The 24906-nt window shown below is 39.7% G+C and overlaps 1 protein-coding gene across 3 annotated transcripts in view; it reads right to left on the bottom strand.

Moving 5' to 3' along the window:
- Positions 1–24906, bottom strand: part of nwd2 (NACHT and WD repeat domain containing 2) — a 73631-nt gene that overhangs the window by 24257 nt on the left and 24468 nt on the right. For all 3 annotated transcript variants that reach the window (XM_015379543.1, XM_015379542.1, XM_015379545.1), the window contains one exon: positions 11493–11609. In XM_015379543.1, coding sequence (XP_015235029.1) covers positions 11493–11609 — 117 coding nt within the window. The remainder of the gene's footprint in view (positions 1–11492; positions 11610–24906) is intronic.

Below are 24906 nucleotides of genomic sequence, written 5' to 3'. Positions count from 1 at the left end.
GATTATCTTGCGGACGTGTCGATGCATCGGATCGTCGGCTTTTGGATCGATGCATCGATACAAAACGATTATTATTTACACCCCTAGTTACGACCACCATGAAAGGCAACTCTAGTGGTAAGTGGCTAGTTTTATATCACTGGCTGTACTTAATGTCGTTCCTAGTAAATCATTACATTTCTGGAAATAAACCCCTTTAATGTCTTTGGGGTTATTAAACATGCTAAGAAGTTGCTCCACAGTTCAGGGAGGGTTTATTTAAATCAGAGGGAGATGAGTTTATTTCCTGAAATTGTACAGCAATGCTTTTTCATTAAACGGATGCCTTCTCCATTGGATTTAGATCACAGTGTCACGAGACGCGTAGCCTGGCTGGCTCAGAGGCTGGCAGCTCCCGTTCTCCGCCTTCTGTTTTCGCCAAGGCAGGCAGAAATAGAACGTCCCAGCCGAAGGTAGAGAAATGTCACTGTGCACTTACCAAGTTCATCTTTATTCACAGAATTGATAAGAGAATCGATAAGGGATCGAATCGTTGCACAGAATCTATAGTGAAATCTGAATTGTGAAAATCTTTTCAACTCTAAACCCTACCTATGAGATATATAGAGTTCATTACTCTTTAGGATAATCTCATGGGTGGTAAACATCCCGATCTTGCCATGTTTTACTTCTTTCTATTCATCTCAAAACAGTGCTTTGAACCGTCCTATACCATTTTTTGTTAGCGTTATGGTTTATTTTTGGTACATTTACTAACCTTCTGAGGACCATCAGGCCTTGTGGGGACCAGCTGATGCTAATGTGGTGGAACCCTGCGTTAAATGTTAGGGAGCCACTTTTAGGAACTTACTGGTAGTGGTTGGGTTTAGGTAAATGTCAGGGTTAGGCATAAATGCAGCAACCAAAAAGAATGTAAGTCAATGTGAAGTTTTAATATGGATAAAAATCAAAACTTGTGTTTGGGGGCTGTTGGTAAGGAAAAAAATGCTCATATGTGGATTAACTGCAACAATAATGTTCGACGTATAATGAGAGTGGCTGTTCAGCTGCCCTTCAGGGCTTTTGGAGGCCTTTCTGCAACACTGAGCTGCCCTGCAGGTCACCCCGTATTTCTGACTCATGGCCCTGCAGCAATGTGTCAGTAAATGATGAAGGCACTCGGCTAAACGACTGGAATACTGGGACAGAAATGTAGCAGGAAGAAAACAGAGGGAACAGTCACTCTCCGTGCTGCTGACAAGGCTTCTGTCAGCTCGTCTTGTGAAGACACAACTGGATGAACGGTGTTGTGTGCTCTGACAGGAAAAAAAGTTGAAACTAGATGTTTGTCTTTAATGTCAACAGCAGGCTTTTAAATGATAATGAACAGAGTTTACCACACTTGTCAATCCAGCTCTACAGTATAAAGGTGTACCAATCGTCTTCTTGATTTGCAAGGTAGAAATGTGTTTCAATGTCCTGATGGGGGTGGAGAGGGGGTATAACCTCTGTCTTAGCTTGAGAGCTAAAACCCTCTCAAACGGATTAGTTTATGCTACAGTTTCTCTCTGTTATGTATCAGTCAATGAACAGTACTGTATGTGCATTTTTGACGTTTAAGAAGGATTTGTAGAGCTCTTACTCCTCCCCAGGAACAGAGGGTGTGAGAAAACAAGAGGATAAAGGAAAGATAACAGAGGAACCAAATGCAATTTCAGCCTTCATTGCGCTCCTTTTCCTCCCTCCCCTTTTTTTCTTTCCTCAGTTTTTTGTCATCCTTGGACTGGGTTTTATACTCTGGCTAAGTGCACTTTATCTGATGAACCAGCTGGGAGAGGCAGCTAAGATTGCACACGGCCACAGTATGAATTAGCAAATCAATCAGTCATGCAGTCAATTAATCCACAATGCACACAGTCAGCTGCAGCAGAGGAGAGGCAAGCATGATGTATCCAAAAAAGAAACAAGAGAGTCGCAATTATTAAAAAAAATTAGAGCACATGATAAAGAAAACCTGTAGTTTTACTGATCAATAAAAATATATCCATGTCTTATAGTTGATTGTTTTTTGCTCTAAACCATAATATTCAGATAAAATGCTATCAAGTTGCATAATCAATAGTTTAAAAACTAATTGCAAAGATAAATGCTGACATGATGCCATATTTTTGGGGATGCTTACCCATGGAAAGTTATCTATAGTATTAGAACCCAGTCTGGGTAGGACTAAGGTTCCTCTCTTGACCAGAAGGTGGCAGCAGTGATACCATCATGTAGAATGTCCTACTTTGACATTTTAAAGTCGGCAACTAATGAAAAACTAACAGAAATACAGCAACAATTTACTCAGAACAATATTCTACAAATAAAGATCATACTGAATTCTTGCTCTTTTATGAGTGGAGTGTTGGCCTAGTGTCATGATCTGGCCTGTTTGCTCCTCCCTAATTAGTAATTCCTCTCACCTGCCGTTTTCCCTCCCTGCCTCAATTACAATTCATTCCCCTCACCTGTTTCCTCTGGTTTAAATTCCCTTCAGCCTGAGCATTCAGCGCCAGATCATTACTTGTCTTTCTGTTAGTCTGTCTGTTCAGTTTTTTAGTTAATGTTTCATGTCCTGGATCTTAGCAGCCAGTGGAAAGAGGGTTTTTGTGTTTGTCTCATCTCCTGATCGTCCAGTTTCTCCCCCGCGGAGTCCTCTGGGTTTTTGGCTCAATATGTGGGGAGGTTCAGTTTTTATCCAGTAAGCCTGGCTCCAGGGAGGAGACCAGTTTAAAGTCCAGCTTCAAGTTCCGGTTCCTACGTCCTGTCTCGGCTACCCTCTTCCACTGAGCCTGCCTGTCTGCACCTGATCCTGCCTGCTCCTGTGCGTGACCACCTGGTCATGCTTCTGGTCCCAGTCAGACTCTGAACCCTCCTGGGAGCCTGTGGATGCCTGGAAGTCTGGATCCTGCCACCTGTTTCTGTTCCTGCCTGTTCTAGATCCCTGACCAGGATCAGCTTCCAGCATGACCTCTGGGACTGCAGCACTTGCGGACATTCTTGGTCTGGACTGTTAAACCAGGTAAGTGACCAACTCAGATAATCTTCTGTCAGATGATCGTGGTCATTTACCTGTGTTTCTCCCACTACAGAGTGTCTGAGATTGGGCGGTGCCCCGCCCCCCCGCCTGCAGTGTCTGCGAGCCACAGCTCCGCTTTTGTGGTGTTTATTTAATAAATGTTTTGAACTTTCCTACTGACTGTCTCTCCTTGAATACTGGGTCCATCTGTCCTCATTTCATGACACTTAGTGGTTAGTCTTTCCTCAGAGCCTGCACTCTGACTCCCTAAGCAAGACCTTTAACCCCACACTGCTCCCCCGCCGCCGCACAATGGCAGCCCACTGCTTCCCAAGGGCATGGGTTAAATGCAGAGTGAATTTCTCCATTGGGGGACAATAAAGGGATTTACATTTACATTACTTTATTGGGTTTGTATCTTTTCTCATCTTGGATTCTCTTGTATGTAACTAAAGATAAAGAGAAAACGCTCAACTATCTTAGTGTACAGTACCTATTTTGTAGAAAAATAAATGATTTTAAGCAGCACCAATGAATAAATGTGTACATAGCTTTAATAGCAAGTTTTAAAGTTAATTTGTCTTCAGTGATTCATTTAAAAAATAAAAAATCCGCATAGATTGACTATAAAATGTTTTTGGCTTCCATTGGTATTCACACACCCCTCAGTGGACACATTGGTACCTGCATTGCCACCCCTGTGGAACTGGTCATACATTTACATCATCAGCACAAATGAAATCCACGTTTGGATGTAAAGACTTATTTTTATAGTTATGGTTTTGTTTAGTTTGGTTTTGGACTTATGGACTTTTTCTGTTCAGCCCGTCATTATTCAGCCACCAGCAGTTATCAAAACAGCTCAGCCTCCAGCCACCACCCCACTCTATATGATCTCCACCTGTTCCCACTAATTGGTTCTTACCTCACCTGTTCAACAGCCTACCTATACCTGCCTCTGTCTACTTGTCTCTGTGACACTTATTGAAAAAGGGTGCAAAGCTCCTCTTTAAATATATACAGGATCAAACTAAATTTAGCTAAGAAAAAGCATGGATATGCGAAAATAGTATAGCCAATTTAAGATGATTTTCATAGGACACACCAGATAATCCAAACAATATCAACAGGTACATTACTTTTCAAGGCCATAACAAATCCTTGATGTTAATCTCATAGATTTCAAACCCAGTTTTAAAGTGTGTTTGGGATGGTTACAAACATCCACGTTTGATCCCAAACATAAATCCCATCATGACCTTATTGGTGCTATGTGTCCCAGTTTCAATGGTCTAGTTTATGGGTTAAGAAAATAATTTGGATGTAACAAAACAGACACCCAGTATGGTGCTACCAGAAAAAAAAGCTTTATAGCTGGTTAGTAACCTTTAATCTAAAATGCTCTGATTAAGTCCTCTAAAATCACATGTCACTGTGACCCAAAAGCTTAATCTGTGTCTTATTCAACAATACAATATTTGGTCCTTTTTATGTGGGTAACTTCTATACGGTTCTGTCTAATCTATTCTATAAGCAGGAAAAATCATAATCAGAAGTGTACTTGAAAGATACAGTGGGGTTGTTTTTTTATGACTGGTACAAAACATTTACAAATATCTTTTAATCTATTTATTAGTCCCTGAAAGATACCCCAGCAGCAGTGATCAGCAACATGCAAACTCATCTGCTGCTTTATAATTATTCTCCCAGTACAGCAACAGCAACCGCAGACATCAACACCCATCAATGTTGGTGCTGTCTCCAAGTGTAAGATCAAGTAGGCTTCATTGTGTACGAACCTGCCAAGCAACCACAAAAACAGCAGTTTTTCTACATTATAACCTTATCAGGTGTCGTAATCTGACAGGAGGAAAAAGGAGGTGAAAGATGAACAGCAGGATCTTTTACGATGTCCTTTCATACGGCAGACATCTGGAAGCTGAAGATTATCTGCAGATATGAGACCTTCAGGCATTTATCTAGCTTTTATCTAGAGAGAGAGAGAGAGAAATGCCTTATTGTCATGCTTAATCTTCGGGTCAATGACACTATCACCATGCCAACCCTTGCTATCGCCATGGAAACCATCTTTTCCCTACCCAATGGTATGGAGAAAAGTCACTTTTGCCAAGGTGTGGTTGGTAGGTATGTGTGTTTACAACAATCTTGAGCTCCGACCCAACTGATGTCCGCTGCAAAAATTTCATAATGAGAGATGCATACAGACAGATGCAAGAGAAGTTCATTTTATCACAACCAAAGACTCACAAATTAGTTTATCCAAGGTTGCCATAAAGACGCAACGCGACATTCTCCAGCTCTAAAATAGAAACGTCCTGACAAGGAGGTGTGAAAACAGATATAAAACTGTGTATCAACAGCTTCACCTGGAACATTTTTTTTCTTTTTTTGTGGCCCTACAGGATGTCTCTGCAGAGCCGAGACTAAGGAGTAATTTATGTGTGGCACAGAGAATAAAAGAGGTTTCCAGTTGTTGCACACATCCTCTGTGGCAGCAATGAAACAGCCCTGCAGCACACGTCAGTCACCGTTCTCTGCTTTCTCTCTCTGCAGCGTGTCGACGCAGGAACAAATCAATAGTCAATGAAGAAGTCATTTGGATTTCCGAAGTGTGTCCTGATTTTATCTTCTGTTCTTTTCATCTACTCATTCCCATTCTGCTGTTTGATCCACGCTATGAGGAAAACTGTCTGAGTCTTTTGTGTGTTTCTGCAGAAAAAGACACCTGAGTGGGTGAAAGGGCGACTATGGGGGCCTCTTCATTAAAGAACAATAGAAATTAAAAGAAAGCAAGTTAAATGAAAAATCTAATGATCCACTGAATTGTAGGTGACAGCCCAGTGCACAACTCAGAATAAAGAAAGAAAATATCAATCTGACATTTTCTCTTGTACTTACATGTAAATCTAGAGCTACAACCCAGTAAAAATAAACAGCCATTCACCAGAGACGCCTCAGACAACCCAGAAATGTCAAAAACCTGGATGGGAGTCCCTAATCAGAGAAACCACTACCGCTGTCGCTGGCTCTGAGCTTCCTGGTCCTGAAAATGGGGCCGGATGGCTGAGGGGAAGCTGCGCTCGGGGGCTACTGGGACCGCAGCAGCTGGCTTTGACATGTCTGAATGAGACCATGCGGCTATCATGAGACTCTCAATATAAAATCTTTCATTTACTTCTACAGTAGGACCACTAAAATATACCATTAAACATTAAACTAGCCAGATGGGGAAGAGATGCACTGTGGATTTGAGTGTGTATCTACTGCCAGGCGCTGAATATCATTACATTGAGCTTGTGTTTGAAGCTCAACACAGAGAAAAACAAACTGAACAGAAAACCTGAGATGATGCGTCTATGATCCATCAGTGCGTTGTGTTGTGCAGAAAGGGTCAGGATGGTAAAACTTTAGGGACTTCGGAGCATGATGAGACTGCAGGGAATGTATGATATCATGAAGATAAAACAACAACAGACAGATCTGAAAGTGTTTCCTCACTTTCAGATTTTTCATTCAAGTTTAATCTGTATGAGCTCCTTTTTCAAAGCGGCTATGTGTAACTTTTAGCCACTAGTGGCGCCAGTGCTTGGCATTTTTTTATCCTCATGGCATAGGAAATTATTTTTATTATCTATTATGTTCCTGAATATCGATTTTGTGATATCGACTTTGGAATTGTTGTAGCGTGAAAGCCCTAGCTGCTTATAATACACACTCATGCTGTATAGTGAATGTCTATTGGGATAAAGAGTGTAACAATGTACGTTATGGTACTGTTCAGCCACATTAAATGATAACCTAATAACCTCAGGTAAAAGGCTCGGCACTAAATAAACATCTTTTGACTGCTCTTAAGTGGCAAATAATTATCAGCTGTTTTTTTTTTTAATAAAGTAAATCTTCCCTAATTTACGGCTTTCGGAGGTGAGCAAATAGCACATAATACCTATGGGTAATGAAAGAGGGGACGTTATGGCATCTATCTAAATGTAAAAGTGCTAACTATCTTTGGTTTGCATATGTGGTGTCTCTAAGATGTGACACATAAAACAGACCTTTTTGGCTACCTTCAAAATGCAGGCCTTGATGCTCGATTCCGATTTTTTTTGCGTTGCCGTTCACATTTCCTAATATATGCGACTTGTATGTGATCTCCTGTGTGAACTGCAGTCATACAACGCAAATGTCCCACATGCACAGTAGAGGACGCAATGACATCACAGGCCAGCGTGTTCTGTGTTTACCTAAATAAACATGGATGGTAGTGCCGGGGCGCATCTAGTGATCTAGCCAACCTTAAAAACACAATCTTTTTTAAGATGGTTAAACATAAATACTGCTCTCAGCATCACTGTCTGCCTTGGTTGTTGTTTTTCTTGCTGCTTCTTCATAGCAAGACCCAGAATAGTGACCGTTTTAATGGTGTTCAGGTCGGATGAATCTGATCTGGCCGTTCAGAAACAGGTCGCATTTGAAAAGATCTGATTCGTATCGGATTCAGGGCCACATAGCCAAGTAGCCTGGGTCGCATTGGAAAAAATCGGATCTGTGTTGTTCAGACTACCATGAAAAGATCAGATATAGGACGCATTTGGGCAGTGTGAACGTAGCCTTAGATGTACTAAAACAATCTGACTTCATTTAACATGGGTTGTCAGGGTTCCTGTGTGTTAGTGAGTGCGAGTTATGCATCTCTTCCAGAGAGGATCTTTTTGGGGAAGATAATCTTTCTCATCATAGTGCTGGGCTTAAAAGAGCAGCAGAGCCTTTCACTCAGTGCTGGTTTCTTGTGTTGTTTCATTGCTTTCTAGTCTCTTGCTTACTTCAAGTACTTTTCCTAACATTTATTGCCTTTGTTGTGATTTCAGTATTTTTCGAATTTGGATTTTTTTCATTAAATTATCACAAATTAATCTGTGCCTACTCCTCTCTGGATTTGGGTCCTCAAAGTCTCCACTCAACCTGACAGGGATCGTATTATGGTAACTGGACTTTAACAACTCAATAATGCATAACTATATAAAACAGCAGATAGTAAACAGCAGTATTAAGAAACATCCAAAGAGAAAGAAACTTATACCAAGGCAGTACAAAATGCAAAATAAAAATTATTAATTACCTATTTTGTGTTTTTCATCTTTGAATAGAAAATCTCAAAGTGTTTACTTTTTATTTTAGTTGGTAACTTTTGTAGACAACAGCTAGCATGCCTAATGTAGCGAGATATACAGCTGGTAAAAAATGTGTTATTGTTGGGGTTTCTGATACATGCTAACTAAATTAGATACTGTCTTAATCTGTTTTTCTTATCATGTATTTAAAATGCTGCATCAACAAAGCTGCACGTTTGCCCATTTTTTCCGCTTCCTAAGTCCTTCATCATTGCTTCCAAATAAAAAAACAGCCAACATTGAATGCAACCATCCATCCATTAACCATTACTTGCTTACCCTTACAGCCCATCTCCGACACTCGCTGTCCAGGAAAACCCCAGGCAGGTGGCCAATGTGCTAAACACATGCAGATGGAAACACACCTATTATGCCCTGCAGATGTATCCAATTTGCACATCATTTGTCCCTTCAACCACAGATAAAGGAGGCGCACAAGTGATCAAAGAAAAGAAATAATGCCAAACAGAACTCCAGGGTTGAGATGATAAGGAATATTCTTAAAGCTGCCAGACCAATGTGTGGCTGCGTAGAAAAGTATACATTTAGATTAGTGATCCCACCAAAATAAGCAGGCTTAATTATATTACTGGACTAAAAGTCCCATTCAAATATGTTAACATTTGATTAAAAAACTGACAAGATTTAGTTATTTTTATTTCAAAAATATAAAAGCTTTCTTCACATTGAGAAGAGGTTTTCTAGGGCACCGTACCTCCAATTTAAACTGTGTCAGCTCTGCTTCGCTTAGCTGTGGACACCATTACAATCACAGAAAAGCATTTGCAACAGACTCTAAACTAGGCATTCCCAAAGTCGGTGCTCAAGGGCCGCTGTCCTGCAGGTTTTAAAGGTTTCCCTGCTTTTGCATAACTGATTTTCATTGATTGCTGATTAACAGGGTTTTGCTGAACTGCAATCATCAGACTCAGCTGTGCTAAAGCAGGGAAACCTCTAAAACCTTTGGGGATGCCTACTCTAAACAGTCACGTGAGCGACTGGAAAACAAGGACGGTAACTAGTCACACCTATTTTGTCTGGTATTTGTTAGCTTTCCCTGTGTCCCTCCATTTAACTGACTAAAATATATTTTTTTGTGAAAGATTCAAAGTGTACTATCGAAAACAAATAAATCATTTTCAACAATTTCCATTAGAGAAAAAAAAGATAGATTTCCCTTCCTGTGACATCGCTAAGCTACATCAACCTTGTTGTTTTTCTTTTTCTACACAAACACTGTTTTTAGAGTTTGGCAGATATGCGCTGCTATCTGAGCATACAGAGCACTTTGTCCTTGATGCAGGAAACAGATTTACTCAGGCTCACATTCAAAACCTAACTTTATACGGAACCAAACGACCCATTCATCGGTTACCATTTGCATGTTTCCAAGCGATACAAGGCTTTGTCTATATAAGACTCAAACTCACTGCGGATCCAGACATTTGAATTGAGAAAGCTTCCTGGAGAGGTGGCGAAACGTCCAGTGGATATTTTTTTGAATTTTTACGGAACTAACTTTATAAATACATCAACTAAACAGACATTATCCCTGTACTGTAACAGTACAGTATCCCTCTCCATTAAAGACACAGTGTCCAGACATTTTGTTGATACAGAAGCAAGAATACCAGATTATCAGACAAGGTTTTCCATGTAGCTTCCAAAAATATGGATCTGAGGACAAAGGCCCCAATACAGCATGAAGGTTTCATCTGCTTAATAGGAAACAAGGCTACCAACACCATAGATGGAGAAGAATCCTGCTAATTTATCTACTGTGTTGTTGTTTGAATGTGGCACACTGACTGAAAGCAGCAATGGTGGGAATGCGATGAGATCAGGACTCATTTTGAGGACCAGGGGTTATTCCTTGGAGATTAAGCTCCTTTTGTACCCATAATGCATTACCTGCAAACTCTCACCTCTGTTTCAACCTCTACACTTGATCTGTTCCACCTGAATAATTCACCATAACTACCCTCTGCTATGCTCTTCCTCTTTACACTCTCACTGAGCCTTTTTTTCATTGAACAAAGCCTGAAATAATCGAAGGAATCAAGAAAATCTCAGGGTTAAGTACAGATTAGTTACACAAGGTTTCACAGTTTAGTGTATTTGATTTTATTCTAAATGGTGAAAAAGGTTATAAAGCATAGAGATGTCAGCATTTTGTGTTTTTGTTCAATATGAAGAAACTGGAACCGATGTAAACTGGAACAAAACACCTGCAAGCCACATTACAGCAAAGTACAGCGATATAAAGAGCAGCTAGCTCCATCAAAAAAAATGAAATATGTGCGATTCAGTTCTCTGCAGTTTATTCTCACAGAGTAGAAGTTTGGTGTAAATATTTAAAGCTGGCATGAAAAGTGTTTCTTCTTAACGTCTTTGCTGTTCTCCTCTGAGGATATTTCTTCCTTTTTTTCTTTTTCTTTGTATCCGCTTTTGATATCATAAGACAGAACGGGACAAAACGGAGTGAAAAACAAAACAGCTTCTACTTACAGAAAAGTGTACAGCTTTATTAGGGTCATAAATCAGATTAACTTTTGGTATTGATACAACACTGATAATTGAATTGAACACATGCTTTCCTGAGTCATATTTAAAATTTGGTTTGATCGCTTGTTACATGAACCTGTTCTTGAAAAATAATATCAGTCCTGTTAAAGCTGCAAGCAAAATAATTGCTATTTAGGTCATTGGTATTCATCAGCACCCCATGTGTGATTCTGGAACTGAACCAGCAAAGACCAGCTATACATGATATCAACTATCAGAGCTTTTAACTCATTTTTTCCCAGTTAGGCAGATTAGAAGTTTTTACTGGTTTTATTATTTGTCTGTAGCTATTATTATTTTTTTTTTTATTCAAATCATTTTTTTGTATGTTTGCTCAACATTACATGTAAAAATTGTGCTTAAATTATGCTTTGACTCCCTTTGACTGCTTCATATTTTTCTTTTGTCAAAAAAAAAGATGAAATGAATACATGTATAGCATCAAGATAAAGATTTCCAAATTTCTTGTGAAACAATGGCTTATATTACATTCTCTATTTGACAAAATTGCTTATAAAAACAACTATTTATTTGACGCTGTTTTTTTTTCTCTCAAATAATAAATGTACTCAAATTAATGTGATGCATATTCAGCCTGCTATTGCAATAAAATACAAAAACACAGTTGTTTTTGGGTAAAATGGGACAATAAAAATCCAATTATCAACTGTATCTGGGAAGCATGCACTACTCACAACAAAGCATGGCCCAGCTGAAGTCTTCAGGCATTCCTCCAGAAGTTTCATTCGGAGTCTCTGCAAGTCTGGATTGTCCCACTCCTCTGGATCAACTCCCCAGTATAGATCCACCACCTTAAAAAGCACAATAACACGAGCAAAGAGTAAGTCTGAATATGCAGTAAATCTCGCCTTGCAGGAGAACCTTGAAAAATTACTCTTACGCCTAAAACGTTCAAAATCCTTCACTTTTGGACATTTTGCAAACACAAAACTAATCATATTTTACACAGATTTTAATTACGCATCAAAGCAAAGTAGCATTTTCATTTCAGACAGAGGAAAAAGTTATGTTTTTCAAAATGTATATATTCAGTTTTCCTTGAATCAATCCTTGATGAATCATGTTTTGCTACTGTTTCAGTTATATAACATTTACAATACATCGCTAGCTAGCACATCTAGAAACTGAAATAGTCGTCTGCTCTTCTTTGTAAAACAAATCATGTTTCATCGGATTCGATGGAAAGGGCTTGTTTACACTATTTTTAATATTTTACTCAAAAATGTCTTTTCTATTTCCCATTGTGCCACAAAGATCAGATTTCTGCAGTGCCTGAATAATAATTGTCCTATTTACCTAAATAAGCTGTAGCTTTCTGCTGTGGTCATCAGTCTAAACCTAAACCACTAATGTTCTCTATCAAACCTCTGGGTTCTTCCCAGAACAGCTGCACTAGAAAGAATTGGACTGTCAAATGCACAACACAGAGCAAACAATTGAAGAAGGTGCTCCTATAAAATAAGGCCAAAGCTTGAATTAATTATCTACATGCTAAATTATTCTGTGGCAGAATAGTCGCACTATATATAAAGCCACCATCTCTGCTATAAAAATGGGTTTGGCAATATAATGCTGTGGGAATTTCCCCTACATTTCCCTCACCCATATTCTGAGGACCACAGGGCCCCCTCCTGCACTGCCACTAAAACTACCACTTTAATTCAGCAGGCAAAGACAACACTGTAACATTTTTTATTAAAGACACTACTGAGGTCAGACAGATCTTAGGGTAGATGAGTCAACTTTGGAAAGTATGAACCTGGTGCTTAAAGAACAGCAGAAAGACCAAATATTAATGTAGACTTTGGGGGGAAGCAAAACTAACCGGTGTGCCCTTTCTACATCAACAGCTAGTGTGTGGAAAGAGTCCAAAATTTCCAGTTCCAAAAGGTCCAGATCACTGAATTTTTAATTGAAAAAGCTTCCTGGATGGGAAGCAAAATGTCATCAAACTTGGAAACAAAGTCCAGTGGATTGTTTTTTTTTTACTTTTTTGGAATGACTATGACCTGGATGACAGAATCTTCACCAGCATCTCTTATGACATTTCTTGGACTGTAAACACTTCTGCTGTATCAGAATGCCCAACAATGTCTAGAAATTCTGAGAGTCATCAGGAAGTGCAGCCTAGACAAGAAGTTGTTGCTGGCCTTCTTGTTGACAAATACACTCATTTACTGCTGTGTACTAGTATGGAAACTGCACTGAAGCAGACAGAGTGAGGGTTTATCATGGACAGCTCACACCCAGGTTTCAGCTGTTTGAGCTGCTGCCCTCTGGAATGCCTTACAGATGCATCTAAGCTAAGACAAACTTAGAAAGAAACAGTGGATCATTTGAAATAGTGTAAATCAAGGAGACTTAAACCAAAGCAGTGATTGGCATGATGCTATCCGAAGAATGCTAGACGTAAGGAAGGAGGTAGGAAGAGAAAGCAGGAGGTTTAATTTGCAATAAGGGCCTCCTGACATTCCTATACTTCACAAGGAGCCCAAGATTGCATTATTTCTTCACATTTACTCTGTGTGACACATGCAAAAGGTTGATTGATTGATTAATTGACTTTATTGATCTCACAGTGGACAAATGTACTAGTTACATCGACTCAATAGTCAAAAAAGAGAAGGTGCCAAAAGGAGGAAATGGTGTATATATATATATATATATATATATATATATATATATAGAACAGAACTTTTTCATTTAAAGCGTTTTCTTTCTTTTCATGATTATGAAAACTGTAGATTCGCCCTGAAGGCATCAAAACTATGAATTAAAATGTGGAATTATATACTTAACATAAAAGTGTGAAAAAACTGAAAATATGTCTTATATTTCTACTTCTTCAAATGAGCCACCTTTTTGCTTTTATTTACAGCTTCGCACACTCTTGGCGTTAATTGATTGGATTACCAAAATTTTTATTCATAAAACAAATTCACCATCCAGCAATAAGTGGTATTTGAGCAGTCGTGTATTAGCATTGGTCTATTATGAATGATTTTTATCTAAAATATACAGAAGCTTGTGGTCTAAATGTGACAAAATGTGAAAAACTGTTGGATAAATCTATAGTTTTGCAACCTAAGAGTGCAAAAAAAGAAAAACCACAGCAGAGATACTGATAGATATTATATGGCTCTAAATTAAACATATCCATCATAACAATGAACAAATGCAATTCTAAAAACTAAAAACATGCAACTGCTTCTCAATCCTACATTTTATCAAATGGTGAAAAATCAGTCACATGACATAAATGGGACCTTATTTTTTCTACATCTTGAGCTAAACTGAAGGCAATTATTTTTTCCACACTCAGATATACAGACTGTTCCATTGAAACATTCTCACACGCACACATATTTCTAAGATTGGAGCAGGGAGACACACACCTGCAAGCATCCTCACTCAACCTATTCATCAAAAAGTTCTGGCTGTTGAGACAACTCTGACTGTAACAACACCGCAGGGGGGAATCTCCTGCTGTAGGAGAGAATCCTGAGGAACTGCCTGTAAATGTGTGTATGTGTGGCGGAAACCAGGGTGAAGCTGCATTTACAGGACAACAACCCCCCCCCATTGCAGCTTCCTGGCTCCCTGACAGCTTCTATCCTGCTGGCTGTGATGTTTGGCTCCAAGCATTGTTCCTGATGGCCTTGCAGCTTTCAAGGAGAAGCAGTTTAGATAAAGGATGCAGGTGTAAAACGCATGAGGGACATGCTCATCATCTTTTGATTCCTCTGCCTCCTCTGTCATGGTGAGTTCCTGGATCATACCTTTATGCTCCTCTGCTCAAAAGACAAATGGTCTGAAATGAATTCAGCGTGGGGCGAAATGAGTGGCACATCTGCAGGTTTTGGTGGAGAGAATGACTGGCAGGCCACTTCACCCACAAATTGAACTTGTGAGTCAACTTTGACAGGCGGGGAAACTCTCGCCTCTACAGTTATTGGTAGGGCTGGAAATACACCTCTGTTCATATCGTTGATTGCTGTCATGCACCTGGGAAAAGATGTGTTACTACCCAAGGAGACAGCTGTCGACTAGCTGTAAAAAAAATTTTGTCTGGTGAGCAATATAATCAATTCCAAAATGATGTCTAGACACAGCCTCATTTAGTCCTGAACATCTCGAGGGAAATTTAGACCACATAGAGCTCTTAAACTTTAGCCTTTAAAACCTGGCTCATATGAAAGTTTATTTTTCACCCACGTTCTCGCCCGCTGATGTTCATAGCAACATTTCAAATAACACAGTCAGTTGCTGAGATGGGAGTGAGGTAAACATATTGATTACTGGTAGAAGAAAACAACAGCAATAAGAGACAAAACTTAAAAGCTTAAGAGGCAAAAACATAGACACTGTAATATCCCCTTTTACAACTACTGGGTATATATATACCTCTGTGTATAAAAATTAGCTGTTTTCAGTAAATGACACCCCAGTTTTGCCTTTTAGTGTATATGATATGAAACATCAGCTGAATCTTTCCCAGAGCTGCTGGCTGACATTGCTGTACAGTTGAAAAGGTGGGCAAGATTCAGCTGTAGATGTGCACCTCAAAACAAAACCTTTGAAGACCAAAGTGTTCAGACTGTGGACTGTGAGTACAGATGGTTTGAAAGAAGCATCAAGAAAGCAATCTTTGTGAAAAGAGAAAAGCCATCACTGAACAGAGGGGGAGGAGATCAGTTTCAGCTTCAAAGCATTTACAATTCAGTCATGGAACTAATTCCCAATAAGTTATATAAGCCCTCCCATTATGATTGAAAAGACCAATCATATAGCCCCTGCACAACAAAGGGCTTCCAAATTTCAGAAGAACAAATGGTAGCCATTAGCCTGATAAACCAGACTAAATGTGAGATTAAATGTGTAATTTAGCCTGGCCCCGATGAATGAGACATCGGAAGATAGTTGATGAGAACAACCCGTTGTTTTTCAAACCATGTCTGTGCCTATTGGCCAACGCTTTGACCAATGAGCGCAACTGACTGTGACGTAGTAAGTGCGACAGAAAGCTGGTGGGGGAGTGTAAACAAACAGCCTGTTGGCAAAACGGCGAATACGTCCTTCTTAAAAATGAATGAGCATAGAGCGTCTTCCTGCTCACATTTCAACGAAAACAACTTCCAAAACTGATTCCAAAGCTGAGTCGAACATTCATCAGAGCCAGCGGTCGTTTACACACGACTATGCCGAGAGGGTCGCTGCAGACGGGCTGCAGTAAGCCCTCACTTCCGTTAGCCTCGTAGGTCTGCTGGTTGCCTTGTTTTTTTAATTACGCATTAAATCGGTAAATTGACCATATAGTAACGCTTCAAAGTATAATATTCTTGCCTCGAACGATCTTAAAACGTTACTTTTACTGAACAACAACAGAAAAGAGAACCTTTAACTTTCAATTAAAAGCTGCTACTGCTGCAGTGCATGCTACTGTTTATTAGTTGTTTCGATCTTCCTTGTTGTGCTTTCTCCAGCGTCGCGCAGTTTTGTTGTCATGCCCTAAAAAACCCTGCCCGCTTTGCATCCAAAAATTTAAAACACATCTCTGCGTTGTGATTGGCCCGCCAGTTCTAGGGCCTGGGGCATTGATCAAGGCTAGACCACTGGCAGGAAAAAATTATCTTGGCCGCTGGAGGGTGGGGCTAGTTTACTAGGCTAGGTGGCCATGTGATTAGCATCTGACTTAGAATGTGTGCAGTAGGTTGGTCCTCCATGCTGCTCAAATACTTCAGCGCTCCAACTAGAGTTTGCTTAGGTGCAAGCCAATAGAATTGACAAAGACTTCTGAATAGGTGTTGAAACATCTTCAAAAACTGAGCGAAGATCTGGTTGCCTTTCTATTAAAGCCTGTTTGCAGTTGCCATGAGCTGGATGACTGTGAATTTACACAGGCATTTTATTCTGAATCACTCGTACCAATGATTTAGGAACCAATTTGAGCGGTAAATTTATAACCAGTTCCATGGTTCCCACAAACCGACCCTCTGATAAAGACCCTTTGCCCCTGAAACTGCTCAACAGAAACTTACTTTAAAGCCTTGTTTGTCAACCACTAATCATTTACTTTTATTCACTTATTTTAGCCCAGGCATCCCCAAAGTCGGTCCTCGAGGCCTGCTGTCCTGCAGATTTTAGAGGTTTCTCTGCTTCAGCACAGCTGATTCTGATGATTGCAGTTCAGCAAAAGCCTGTTAATCAACTCCCTGCTCCCTGTTTTAGAGGTTTCTAAAACAGGGAACAGAACAGGAAACCTCTAAAACTTGCAGAACAGCGGCCCTCGAGGAACGACTTTGGGGATGCCTGTTTTAGCCTGATGCTCGCATTAGTATCTATGGACGTTTAAGATCAAATGTATGGGTGGTATTAAATGGGGTTCCACTCCCAAACTCAGGGTTTTTTTTGTTGCAGGGCTTCTGCTCCTTTTCTGTCTTAAAGCCAGGATTGAATAAATTCTCAAAAATGCTCACAGTGCTGGAGCTATTGCTAAGTTAAAACCAGAAAGCATGCTTGCCTTTGAGCTTTACAAGTATTGTTTGTAATTAACTTTTTTGGTAAAGGGCAAATTGCTTTGGCAAAAAAAAAAAAAAAACCAAAAAACAACAGGGAAATAAATCATGATGGTGTGGCACCAAAAAGACACTTTGGCTGATTAGATACAGTTCTTATCTTCCCCACCAGAAGACTGTTCAAAAAATGAAAAAGAAAAAAAATCTCTCCCACTCAGTTGGGAACACTTGATGAACATCTCTCATGTTGGCTTGTTGTGAAAACCTCATTGTTTGGCACATCAGTCACACTGTATCAGTGTCACTAATCTACTTCCAGAGCACATGTGTGGTTGCCACGATGGGCTTTGTGTTGACAAGGACCGAAGGGAAGAGGAATGAAGTGAGATGAGTTCCCCCCTGATTGCAGAAAGGTTGCAGCAGGTGATTGGGAGGATGCACAGTAATTAAAACTTAAATGAAGACATTACTCATTCCTAGTCACTGCGTGCATGCATGTGGCAAGGATATTATGATTAAATTTACGCCCTCACCTGCCGTGCTTGAATGGAGGATGAAGGGATGGAGGAACTGATGAAGAAGATGAGAGCAAGGATTAAAGGAAAGAAAGGCCGGAAAGCAGTGATCATGTCCAGAAAGGAAACTTTAAGAACACCTTTCACAAAAGAGAACAGGACTGCACATCTAGAATCGTTTCCTCAGGCCTTCCTTCTCCTATCCTGCTTTTCTTTCAGATGACTTTCTGTCCTTCTCTCTGATAGCTTCTCCTTTCCCATTGCTGCCTTCTAAACTACAGTCATGGGGGTGCTGTTGCTTATATAACAGATGGAGCAGCTTCCAATAAGCAGCTTTCTGTGCCCTTGCAAAGCGTTTGCCCCATGGCAGGTCAAGTCCAGCGAATAAGCTTTATAGCTTTTTTTTTTTATTTATTGGATCACTTTTTTTTTTTTTTTTTTTTACACTTTCAGGTTTTTGGATTCTGTCTAAGATGCCCAAAAAGAAAGTGTGTGAAATCAGGTAGAAAAAGCCCACCATGACATAGACTAAAAGGCAATGCATTCATGTATCTTTCGGTTGCTACTTCCAGCAGCAATTTGAAACACGAGGAAAATGCTTGCCTTCAGCGGCAGAATTTTTCTTTTTGCCAAAACAAGCATTGCAACCGCCCCTTAAAATTGACACACACATAGACAATTTCCCTTTCCTTTCAATCCTTTAAATGTTTTTAATGAAATCTTTTTTGCAGGAGATTCTAAAGGAAGGTATCTATGTGGAACAGGTGTGGCAAAGTGGAAGCAAGGAAACAGCAGGAGGAAGACTAATTAACACAGAGAGAGATGAAATAAGATTTTTTTTTATAAAAACAACATACTAAACAATGAGAAAAGACCCATAATAGCTAAAGGGATTGATGAGAATATAAAAGTAACTGAACAGTTTTATGCCATTAGACATGATGTAACCAAAATGCTTGCTCTGCTCTCCAAAGTGCTGCATCATCCCTTCTCTAACACTCTCTGTAAAACACTTTAAGGCCTCTTTCCTAACCCAGATTGACCCGCTAACATATTAAAAAAAAAGCTGGGTTTGATCCCCCGTTGGCATGCTGCATGGCCTCTGTTCCCCCTCTGCTGCATGCCTGGTGATGCATCACTTTGAGTTAGCGTAGATGATGTCACCAACGTGACAGATATGAGGAATACAAACAATGGAGAGCAACATGTAAGGGAGCATGCTTTATAATTTGGCTATTTTGTGAATCCCTCTTATCAGTGATGCGGCGTGTTAATTAGGGATGGAACGGTTTATGAAAACCGTACGAAACCATTCGGTTCGACTGTCTCGGTTCGGTTCGCATGTGTTGCGTTCGGTTCATGCGCTGCTCCTTTTTCTCATAGGTGAAGCATTTACACTCCAGAGCAGAAGGTGGCGGTACTGCGACCAAAGCCAACCACCAGTAGTAAACAAGAAGAAGAAGAAGCGAAGCAGCTTAGCCGGGTGTAGCAGAAAAAAATCAGTTGTTGTGGAGAATTGTGTGGGTATGGCGCGTGGGAAAGAACAGGAGTTGGAAGATGCGCCAGCAGCACTTTATAGGTCTGCTGTATGGGACCACTTTGCATTTAGAGTGACCTACGATGACGGCGGAAAGAAATTTGTGGATAAAAGTGCAACAGTGTGCAAGCATTGTGCAACACGTTTTGTTTATGCTAAAAGCAACATGACCAACATGTCAGGCTAACCCCGAAATCACACATACTCCGTCAGCGCTCCGCTCCGCTGCGCTCCAGACCACCTGCACAAAGCAAAGACTACAGCCTCCTATGTGGCTCCCGTCCGCTCCGCTCTGAGTTCCTTGGAGATCGTGGAGGGCATGAGATGATTAAATTCAAAGCAGCAAAACATGCGGAAATTATCCAGGGTTTCCGCGGATCATTAAAAATAATTACAATTCATTAATTTATTTTGATTTTTTTCATTAATTTCATTAATTTTATGGGATTTCGGGGTAACAACATATACCGAACCGAACCAAAAACCGTGACCACGAAACCGTGAACCGAACCGAACCATGGATTTTGTGAACCGTTCCACCCCTAGTGTTAATCGAATGTAAGCGTTGTTTGTGCTTGTTAGATCAAACGCGACAGATGCAATGTTGAGAGATACTGTTAGTTCCTTGCACTCAATGGTATCACGTAAATTAGCGGGTCAAACTGGGTCAGCTGTTTCAACTGTATGTCAATCGGATTTGAGCCTTTTGAATGCAATTTTAACACGGTCACTTGCCAAGCCTTTTGACCCGAGTCGACACGTGTCAGTTAGTCGTTCCCACTGCCACTAAAGGTTGATTTTTTGCGCGTTTAAATGGGTTTTTTGGCCAGTGGAAAAGGGATATACAGAGCAGTCCCACGCGGACATGCGATCTAGCCCCCTGCTGTGCTGGGAAAAAAGCTACTGCTACATGCATGTGCTTCCTTTTTGCCTGTGTACCTGAAGAGAGAGGAGTCAAATCGGGGAAGACAGAGACATGGCTAAATGAAAGTCATTCCTTACCGCCGACTCAAGTTAACTAGTATTACTCAAGTTGTCTTGAAGCCACGTTTAGAACAGCAAAACAAAATATCTGTAACAATTCTATCCGAGTCTACAGGAGTAACTCAGAAGTCCTAGAATCAATTATCGAAAAGCTTATTGATTTCTTATTTAGGCAAATCACTTAAAAAAAACATTATTTCACAAAATATTTTTTTATTTCCACTTGAACCGCATTGTGAACTGATTTGCACACATTCACATTGCTCTAAATCAATTTTACCTCATTCAAAACTCTTTAAGATAAATGTCGGTTCTAAAACATAAAATCCAAGCCAAACTGTGATAACATTCTATTGATTATGATTTGCATACATACAAACACAATTCAGTTTTTCTTCTTAGTACGTAGTGGCTTAGTTTAGTTGAGTTCCGTTAGTTTAGTCAAAAGCTGAAATATGTTTGACTTTGACTTAGATGATTTTTGTTAATACTTTCTTGTATTTTGAAAGGAATTTGTAGTGAATTTATTCCATATGTACACAGAGTGAACTGATGACAATGATTTCAACTCGATTCACCCTGTCATTTGTTGTCCTGACAAAGAATAAGACATTACAGTCCGAAAATGATTTGAATAAATAACATATTTGCTGTTTCCCCCCAGGTCGGTTTGGATTCTTTAAATGAATCTGGGAAAATGTGTGTGAGCTGAAATATGTTCTAGCTTTCCTATAGTTCTGTTGGTACAAACATTTCACCACCAAAATCCTTTTTAGATGAATAGAAGCGTTTAGATTCCATATCCCAGGGCTCACAAGTTTTTGCATTTTAAGTAAGCTGGCACTCAAAGTCAATTTATTTCTCTATACAGAGAAACATTGTTGGCAATGATTCCTCTGGGCATCATCAGTCTTTCCCACAAACCAGTTAAGTTTATTTTGCAGGGCAAAAACACATCTTAGTCAAACTGGCACCCAACTAGCGCATGGCTGGGCTGGTCTCAATTTACTCCTGGGAAAACAGTGTGGCAGAATATGTGTAGGTGTTACTGGAAAGAAAATTTGATTCATAAGGCAGTTTATGTTTGTATTCAAATATAATCAACAAGATCTACTTAATCTGCCTTAAACCGTAGAGCAAAGTGTTTCTACTTGTTGTTTCTGAAGGTGCACATCTGAACAAGATTTTACAGAAACAAATAAAGTGGGATGATAAATTAGACATCCTCTATCAAATGAATAACTCTGCAGTTGGTTATTTATAAATAAAGCCAGTCAAGCGTTGCACATGTTTCCTATTTGACTTTTGATTATCTCTGTTGATTGTCACTGTCTTTTTGTAAGAAGGCAGCTGGCTTTCCTGAATAGAGGCTAAACAGAGGAAACACGCACAGAATGGAGATGATGGCCAGCCGCCAATGACTGAAAGAGACAGAGTGAGAGAACGAGGCATAAAACCAGAATGATCAATTCCAGGTAAACAGATGAAGGAAGAATAAATGCATCTGATTATTATTATTATCTTTTTGTAGCCCAGAAACAGTGATGGCGGGAAACAGTTCTTAAATCCTTTTTCAAACTTTTTCTGTTAGTCCTGATAAGAAGGCAGTAGTGATGTATAAATGTCCGGCACCAGAGATAACTAAGCTTGTCTCCCTCCCCTCACCTCCCCTGCTCTATTTTGCTTGGCAAACAATTTGAAGGGGTTGTGATGAGTCAGACGGAAAGAGACAAGCAGTTAAAAAGTAAAATACATCCGCTTTGGGGAAACGCAAGGTAAACAGACCATATTCGTCTAAAAAAAAATCTAGATTTTTTTCAGCAGACATTTTTTCAACAAAATGTGATACTTACAGAGTCTAGTATTGGATGGAGACTGTTTAAACTCTTACCCTAAGGGAAAAGAAACAGAATGCTAATGGCAAACACGAACCCCGAGAGAGGTAATTTCTTGTCCCTCTCACAAACAGGGTAGTCAGACAATGAAGGCTTTTCCACTACTACAGCCTGCCTACGACTTTTTTATACTTAATACTACAAAAAAAGCAAAACTAAAATACATTTATGAATACGACTGACCTATTTTAAACCTGTCATTACCCACTTTAAGAGTACTGTTTGCATACTGCGGTGCCATGGGAATCCTAAGAAAAATGTCCCTGTTTGTGCAGACAAATGTGGGGATTAAAAATGGTTTTTAATTGTAGATACTGCGTTAACAAAAAAAAAAAACAAAAAAAGAAAAAAAAATTCGGAAAATGTATGCTCACAAATCCTTACTGTGTTCATCTTGAGGGTCTGGCTGTTGACTCACTGCCAGTCACATTTGTCCCCATTGTAGCATGGACAGTTTTGCTTTCTCTTTGCTTAACCTTGAACTTTATTTTGTCTTTAACATAAGCTTTAAATAATTTCATAAAAAAAGGGGCAAAAAAAAAGACCTAAATTTGGTGAGACTTCTTTTGGTAAGTGAGAAGACATTTGTTCTTCCAGTCTAATTATGTTTAAAACGTTCACCCTTATTTTCTATATATAGGACCTCAGGAAAGATTTCCAACTCCATGACTTAACATGTTACACATAATTAACAACCGAAGCTTCTTTCTTTTAAGGCTTTATGTTTAAAACCCCTGTTCTCCTGTATAATAGTCTTTAACAATCTGCAGGTTCTTTACCAGGTTTCTTTCTATATTGGAAAACTGTTTTTTAACAATACTTATTAGGCAAAATAACAAACAAACAAACAAAAATAACAGTTTTACTATTACAATACTGAAGCTTTCGGATTTTACAATATGAATACAAGCAACCCTTTAATGTTGTACCAAAAACTGTGCTGGTAAAAAGATACAAAAATCATTTTGGCAGCTTTAAGAGTGGGAGACATTTTCTAAAAGAAATACTGCGTATGTGATAAGCAGTGACAGGCAGTTCGCCTCCCTTTAAAGTCAAAGCATAATGGAATACATTAAGCAAGCTTAGTTTAAAACAGTGGCAGATGTTTCCCCCCCCTTAATATCATTTATGAATGTTTCACTTGTCTTGCAAGATGCTAAAGTCATGAAAGCGACAAAATCTATTCAAACAGAAGTGGTCAGAAAATTGTATATTGTGTTAATAGGATAATGACAAAATTGTTAACAGAACTCCTTTATTATGTTTTTTTACATCTGTCTGAGGGAAGAGCTAATTGAGCTCGAGCTGAGCTTAAAGTAAGAAAATTAGGATCATTTTACGCAGCATTAGATGACAGGAACAAATGGATTGTTTTTTTTTTTATCATGCTGAATGATAAATAGAGAACATTTAGAATTGATTAATTTAGTTAAGGCTTTTGGTTATTTTAGCTACAAAACTTCTGGACTTATACAGTCGGAAATTCATCTTACTACTTTTTCATATTGGCTTTTCAAAATGGCCCTGGTGTAACTCTAGGTAATATTTGGAAATTATTTTTTAAAGGTTTTGTTAGTTTTACATAAAAAATTTAATTCAATTCAATTCAGTTTATTTATATAGCGCCAATTCACAACACATGTCATCTCAAGGCACTGTACAGTTCAACCAGATCATACTGTCAAATCGATTTAAAGTTTCTATCTAAGGAAAACCAGCTGATTACATTGACTTATTGACTCGAATGCAATCCCTCACACTAAGCATGCTTGTAGCGTCAGTGGAGAGAAAAAACTCCCTTTTAACAGGAAGAATCCTCTAGCAGAACCAGGCTCAGTGTGAGCGGCCATCTGCTGAGGCTGTCATGAATCGAGGACAGATGGACCCAGTATTCAAGGCGAGACAGTCAGTAGGAAAGTTCAAAACGTTTATTAAATACATAAAACCAAACAAAAGCGGAGCTGTGGCTTGCGGACACTGCAGGCGGGGGGGCACCGCCCAATCTCAGACATTTTAGTTTAGCAGTCCAGACCAAGAATGTCCCAGTGCTGCAGTCCCAGAGGTCATGCTGGAAGCCCGTCCTGGTCAGGGATCCAGAACAGACAGAAACAGGCAGGAGCAGAAACAGGTGGCAGGATCCAGACTTCCAGGCATTCACAGGCTCCCAGGAGGGTTCAGAGTCAGACTGGGACCAGAAGCATGACTAGGTGGTCACGCACAGGAGCAGACAGGATCAGGTGCAGACAGGCAGGCACAGTGGAAGAGGGTGGCCGAGACTGGACGAAGGAACCGGAACTTGAAGCAGGACTTTAAACTGGTCTCCTTCCTGGAGCCAGGCTTACTTGGATAAAAACTGAACCTCCCACCATAATGAGCCAAAAACCCAGAGGACTCTGTGGGGGAGGAACAGTGGATGATAAGGAGACGAGACAAACACTAAAACCCTCTTTCCACTGGCGGCCAGGATCCAGGACATGAACCAAATAAAAACTGAACAGAAAGACTGACAGAAAGACAAGCAATGATCTGGCCCTGAATGCTCAGGCTGAACTGAATATAAACCAGAGGAAACAGGTGAGAGGAATAAATTATGATTGAGGCAGGGAGGGAAGAGGGCAGGTGATAGGAATTACTAAGTAGGG

This window comes from Cyprinodon variegatus, unplaced genomic scaffold (assembly GCF_000732505.1).
Source record: "Cyprinodon variegatus isolate N-32 unplaced genomic scaffold, C_variegatus-1.0 Scaffold193, whole genome shotgun sequence".
Lineage (NCBI taxonomy): Eukaryota > Metazoa > Chordata > Actinopteri > Cyprinodontiformes > Cyprinodontidae > Cyprinodon > Cyprinodon variegatus.
The sequence above is the reverse complement of the archived record's forward strand: the minus strand, read 5'-3'. Positions and strand labels throughout refer to the sequence as shown.